The following is a 7,023-nucleotide window of genomic DNA, read 5'->3' on the forward strand; positions in this document are numbered from 1 at the left end:
CGGATTGGTTTCATCGAGAGTTCTGTAAAGAGAAAGATAACATAAAATTAGTGTGTGATAATTATAAAGAGAGTATTAAGCGATATAAAGCAACGTTGGAGGAGGAGAGATGATGTTGGGATAGGCCAGAAATTAGAACGAGTTTTGAGCCGGTTCTTCAATGCATGTGCGTATTACACTTTTATAACCATTGACCTTCCGTTTTATTGGCGTAGGCAGAAACGCAACTAATTGCAATTTGTCTCCGTGCTGAGCTTTTACGAGACAGAAAGGAGGTGGAGGAGATGAAGAAGAAAAAGCAGCGAAATAAAGAGTGATCGTTTTTTTTTCATCCCCGAGATTTCAGACGGTATTGTTCGGACCGGGGTTTTTGTGCGTATTTCTTTCACGGTAAACTGCATCTTAAGAAACTAGTCTGCGAGAGAGACCCCCTCGCATAAAATCTCCTTTGAAGAAGGAGAAGAGAAGGAAAAAAAAGGAGAAGGAGGAGGGTTTCTGAAAAGGAAATGCGAGCGGTTTTGAATTGCGCCAGGTAGTATGGGGTGGTAAATAGAGAGCAGGTACGAGGGGTTTATATCAAGTTATGATAATAATGATTAACGATTTTTTTTGTCGCAAGATACATACCTTATTGTTGTTGTTGTTTAGTCGTGCTGCCATGAGAATATGGCATCGAGGAGCTCTTCGTCTTCGGGGCTCTTGGGGTCGTAGTTTTCGTAGTTGTCTTGATGATTATGGTAGAGGATGTTCGGAACGTAGGCGGTGTTGTGGTTAAGGGATCCGTCCGAGCTGTGGGACGGTGTCGGAGAGGTGGAGGCCTCTGAACAGGCTGGAGTTGGTAGCATGACGGGGTAGGTGTATTGTTGATGGTTCATCGTCTCAGGACTGCTCGAGTAGTATCTACTGTCCATAACGTTGTGTTCACTTCCACTTTGCGAGGACAACTCGGTCTCGTGGTCGTCGATCATCTGCTGCAGACTCCTGATGTATTCGACTGCCAGACGAAGGGTGTCAACTTTGCTCAGCTTTTTGCTGGCGCCTCGACCACCTGTAGGAATTCCAGGTGGACTGAAGGCGGCGGCAACGCTGGCAGGGATGTGCTGCCTGAGGGTGGCGAATCCATTGTTCACTTGTTTAACACGGTTTCTTTCGCGAGCGTTCCTCCTGGCAACGGAGGCCGGCTGCTGAGGGGAAGCCCCGTACGGCATGAATTGGATTTTCCTCTTGCACCTTGGATCACTGTTGTTGGTTACCAGAACGGAGGTGCGCTCTGGGGCCGGTGCCGGCGCCAGAGGTCTCTTGTTCTGGATGACCGTCTTCGTAGCCTGGTTCATCCCGGTGGAGACGATCACACAGTTCGGCTGCTGAGGCGAATGTTGTTGGATGACGTTGTACATCTTGTTTTGTTGGCCGAGAGTCATGTTATGCAGGGTATGGACAGCGGCCATGTGCTCTCTCTGACGCGGTTCGCGATGGACTAAACTTGAGGAACGCGTGGGTGAATGAAGATGAGTCTAAGCTGCGCGTGGCTGAGGGCGAATGCGCGTAATCTTATTCTCCTTGTCTTCTTGGTGGTAAGTTGCGGTAGTAAGTAGCGTTAAGCTCGGAAGCTACACCCGGAATGATGCTTGGCGTCGATGTACGAAGAGCTTTGTACCCGGCGCTCCGGTACCCCCACCGTCATACCTGAAGAAGGGTGCGCGCGCCCATTGGGGTAAGCGCGTGCCATGGACGTGAGACGCATGGCTAAGCGGGCCGGCCCAGACTTACCAGGACCTCTTCGCAATTCTTCGCATAAATCACGAGCCACATTATTACCAAACCCAAATACTGACTCCCCCAATAAACTTACCTTACTTCAAACTTTATTGCTGCAATCAAACTACTTCAATTACTACTAAGCAATCATAGCAAAACCGCAAAAACACCCCAATTTCAAAAATGCGCTTACCGGTTTACCGATTTCTTATTAACCAATATTCACGCTTTAAAAATGCTCAAATTTCATATATTAAAAATAGATATTACATAACCAATACATGAAAACGTAAAGCAACTATTTCATCAAAATATATATATATCATATATATATAATTTATTATAACTAAGAAACTAGTAGAAATATCCTACTAGTTAAATCTCTTTATTTTTAACCCGTAACTTTTTTGAAATAACAATTTACTACTGAAAATATATTTCAGTTTTATAAATGAATGAATTACATACAATGCAAACATTTAATAGATCTGACACTCTATATTTAAATTCTTGATTACTAAGTTAACAGACAAATATTTTTTAGCGTTACAATTGGAACTCTTACTTTCCTTATAATGAGAAATCACATAATTAACTTTAATATATCTATCATTATTATTATTATTTAACATATGCATTTTATGTGATAAGTATCTGAATTTCATATTTGATCGAAAAAGAAAATTGGTCTAGACAAATTCGTTACAATGCGTCTGTCCTTGCTGTCTGGGACGTCGAAACATGAAACATCTCTCTTTCCTAGTTACCCGAAAACACACCTTCTCCTCATAAGAACAATTTCTACCACCCGCAAAGTGCGTAAAAACTCATAGACCCTCATTGTTTCGACACCACAACATGAGATTCCTTTTTACAGGATCCCTGTCTGCTACGCCCAAATAAATATGTCAATTCCGGTGAAAACAGGAACACTTGTCTATGTGGTCCATGTTCTTTTTTTATCAAATTAAATGTTTGCAAACAGAGTGGTTTCAAGAAAAACACCCACATCGTACTGTTGTCCTAGCAAGTTCCAATTTTCGCACTAATTGTATCTGTCTACTAATTTAAAAAAATCTTTTATCTAACAATTGCAGAGATTGCTGAAAATGTTTACAGAATATTTTCTATAAAATTTCATATATTTCATTCATTAAATAACTTTGCGTAATTTCACATAATTAAGAGATAAAACGAAAATTGAAGTTATATGTTAGAATTTGCAATTAAAAAATAAATATTTTATCTTTGATTATTTGATATATGTATTTAATTTCACGGTTATTAAATAATAAACAAGTTAATTTTTGAAATTTCACTTTGATGTAAAAAATCATTTTGAAGAGAAACCGAATTTTTGACGTAAAATTTTCACAATTTATGAGGTTGTGATTAAAAGAAGCGCTAATTCATAGAAAAATTTGAGCAGACTAATTAAAACGGTGATTTATCTAAGAAAGCCGCACAAGACAAATGTAACGAATTAATCCTGCCACCGTTGAAACTTTCTTTTGGGGTAAAAAACATAGTTCTGACTAATTGACGAGGTTTTCATTAGGAAGAGCGCTAATTTCCAATTAATGAAGTCTTACGCATCTTTCGGCGCTGAAAAATCTCACGGATTAATCCCGGGCCTTTGAAGTAGCCACCGTTTCTACATTATATTTTTTTTGTTTTATTATTTTTTTACTTTTTTGAGTTAGTTTTCTCGAGTGTGTGTGTGTGTATGGTTGAGGAGGAGGAGGAGGATTGGCCACAATAAATAGTGAAACGGGCGGCTCTTGTCCATTCTGTGGCGAATTAATTCACTTTTTTCATCCCCTTTCCGAGCCCACTTCGATTAACCCGCTCATCCCCCTACGCTCCTTAATTTTCTGGGAACGCCAGATATACCTGGCCCAAATTCCATGGCTATATGCTAAGCAGTGATAAAAATTCCGATTTTTCTGGATTTTCGTGCACGGTGCTGCGACCTGACGGCAAATCATCCAACTGGATTTTGATGTGTGTGTTTTTTTCTCTCCCGACAAGCTCTCCTCTCTTTCTGTTAGTTCTTCCTCTCCCTCTGTTTAGGGTGGTTGAACGAGGGATGCATATGAGGAACAGGTATAAAACCTGTATGCACGTGCACGTGGCCCTCGGAATATAAAAACCACCCGGGTCTGGTTCCAGTCGTTCAGGGTGCAGAGGGGAGAGAGAAGAATGAAAGGAAAGAAGAATAATAATGAAAAAAAAAGCGCGCGCGGCGCAACACATGAATGTGTGCAACTGCATTTATGCTGGTGCGGTGCGCGGTGATTTCAACGCCCGAGCAGGGTGCATGCCTCTAACCTTGTGCAATTCCAGTAACCGAAAAATACAATTTCGTACGCTCGCAAATGCATCAATGCAAAACAACAACAAACAGAAGATTTCTATATGGAATGCAATAAATTAGATGCGGGGATAATCTGGTTTTCTTAATGAAATCTCTCCGTGCAGGATTATAGGAATTCAATGCTTCTGACCATTTCATTATTGAAATCGCTCCTTCCTCGAATTCCCGTGCTCGTCTTGCTAATTTATCTCATTTAATTCAATAAGCTTCATCATAATTTACACATAACTAAACTTATTTATTTATATTATTGAAATGGTTTTACAACATTCTCACATTTTTCATCGGAATTACGCATTAAAAGTACATCGAATGAAATCAATATGTGTAATTTAATTACGATTTTCATTAAACTTGTATTTATGGATATTGATTCAACGAAATTATTGATTACCAAAAATACTTGTGTATCCAATTAATTAAATAAAGTATATAAAAACCTAATTATGCAAAGTTAATGAATGTTTAATTATAAAAAAATATATTTAAGTCAATAACATACTTAAATTATATATGTCATAATCAATGACATTTAATGAGTCATTACAGATTTTTTTACTAGAATTAACTAAAAATGATTTATTAATAATACTATATGAGCTTATATACAATTTTTCTTTTTATTTAATATTAAATTAAGCAATACTTTAGCCAATTACTTAATTTTTAGATTAATGTTATATTCATATTTTTTCTTATCAAAAGTGAAACAAATAAGAAAAAATCACTAAATTAACTTAAGTCATTACTTGAAATTAGTTAATTACTCAATAAAATAAATAAATCAAAAGTATTCCTACTTTTTCTTATCAAACGTAAAGTAATTATGTACTTATTTCGTACTGGAAATCATGTGAAAAAAAACTGAAGATGATTTTTTTCAGAAATGTTTGAAAAAGTAAATATATTGAAAGCATTGGTTTTATGGCAACTACCTGGATTTGTAGAATACGAAATGTTTATAGTCGCTAATGATGTGCGGCACTTGACTTGTGAAAGAATGCCATTGAATCCCGATTGTAAATGTGACGGACGCAAACGAAGCTATGCGGTTTAGAGGAGGTGTCATGATCCGGCGGCTGTTAAACCTGATGAGTTTATGACCCTTTCAAAGAGGAAAGGTAAAGGGCAACCTTGAACTTAAACAGAATCCCGAGAGATGGTGCTCCAGTATTTCAACTTCTTTTTTTTTTGAGTGTTTACTACAAGGACATATACAGCTATAATATAAAAAAAAAATAATGATTACATGTTATATAATGTTACAATTGATGTGTTTTTTAGTAATAATGTAATTATTAATAGTGAATATCAGTCAAGATTTAGTACATTGCATTATAATATGTTGGAATGTATTCTTGATAATTGAAAGGTTTTTTACTTTTGTAACTAATAACTTATTCTAATTGCTCTATGTGATGAAAGCTTTTAAAAATGAGTGTTTTACATGCGAATACTTTCATGTTCTTCCAATACAATAATTTCGATGTTTGGCAAAACTGGTTTTAGGAAAGTCCTCTTAAAGTACTCCTCTCTTTTACTTTTTTGGCGAGCGAAAAACGACTCTTCGACGTTTTTACAACTGCAAGTAGGTTTCAATTGCAATTAAGTAGCATTTGTGTGTGGACAAGGTAACTTTTTTCCTTCTTGTTTCGATCTCATCTCCTTCTGGTTTCGAATACTCACGGTCGCAACGACGACGAAAGTGTTTCGTTTTCGGTGGCACAAAATAAACATGCCATCGGTGATGAACATGTAAAACAGAGAGCGTAGGGTAATCTCAATAAGTGCACAGCTCCGAGGAAGGACTTTTCAGGAGCGGAATTTTGGATGTCCGAAAAGGGCATGACAAGGAATACGTACGGTAATCGCCACCGAGTTTAGCATATTTCAGGTATTAAGTTTAATTGAATCGCTATTTAAGATAAATTTACATATGTCGGGATAATTTGTATTTGTGTGTGTTTTTTTTTTTTGGAGGTGGCACAAAAGTTACTTTCCTTTGGCGACGCAAATGTAAGGAATCCACGGGTCGTTCGCGTGGATTTCGCCGTTTCCATCCATCCGAGGTCCATCCTTCAATCATTACCACATCCAATTAGTTAAATTAGTATTCTGGACGAGCGCCGGTTCAGCGGCAGAAGCGGCACGCCAACTTCTTCGGCTCGCGCTTGCTTCTTTTGCCAGTGTTCCCCTCGCGTGTCCATCGACTCCTGCCCTCCATTAATCTTCGCATAATCTAATTGCACATAACGGAATGCAAATTTTTGATGCACGAGGCAAGAATAAAAAGAAGGAGGACGTAAAACTTTATTACAATGTTGATTTTTTGTGTTTCGCCCAGTGGAAACAAGTATTGATTCTTGTACAACAGGTTTCTCATTTTCAGACAATATCACTAACATTATAATACATTCCGAATTTCATTATTATTAATACACCAACAAAAATAAAAAATATTTTTTTTATTTCCAGAATAGTTAAAGTATTAAATTATTATATAATATCATCTGTGGTCTAAGTATATTATGTAATTGAAGTTATCTATGTTATTAAATGAATAGAAAAGCGATGCGTAAGTAAGTAAATAAATACATAAAAATGATTATATAGATGATAAAATTATCTTAAAGATAAAATAAGAGTGACGTATTTTATTAAACTATTGGTAATTAAACGGGACCATTGAGATATGGTTCTCAGAAGACGATCAAGGTTGGTCAGTAATTAAATACCGAAAGGCAAAAGTAGGAGACGGATGAAAACAAGAGCAAACAGCACCAGAATGTTAATGAAATTGTCAGGCGGTTCGCGATCCTATCTTTACACGAGAGGTGCACTAACGCTGATTAAAGTAGATTTAATACAATACGCAGAGTCACCGAGGA

The 7,023-nt window shown here is 37.3% G+C and overlaps 1 protein-coding gene across 1 annotated transcript; it reads right to left on the reverse strand.

Annotated features, from left to right (window-relative positions):
- Positions 1-644: 644 nt before the first annotated feature.
- Positions 645-1,448, reverse strand: LOC108560249 (achaete-scute homolog 1a-like). The gene has a single exon (XM_017917714.1). The coding sequence runs from the start codon at positions 1,446-1,448 to the stop codon at positions 645-647; it is 804 nt and encodes a 267-aa protein (XP_017773203.1).
- Positions 1,449-7,023: the final 5,575 nt, after the last annotated feature.

This window comes from Nicrophorus vespilloides, unplaced genomic scaffold (assembly GCF_001412225.1).
Source record: "Nicrophorus vespilloides isolate i.1.1-1 unplaced genomic scaffold, Nicve_v1.0, whole genome shotgun sequence".
Classification (NCBI taxonomy): domain Eukaryota; kingdom Metazoa; phylum Arthropoda; class Insecta; order Coleoptera; family Silphidae; genus Nicrophorus; species Nicrophorus vespilloides.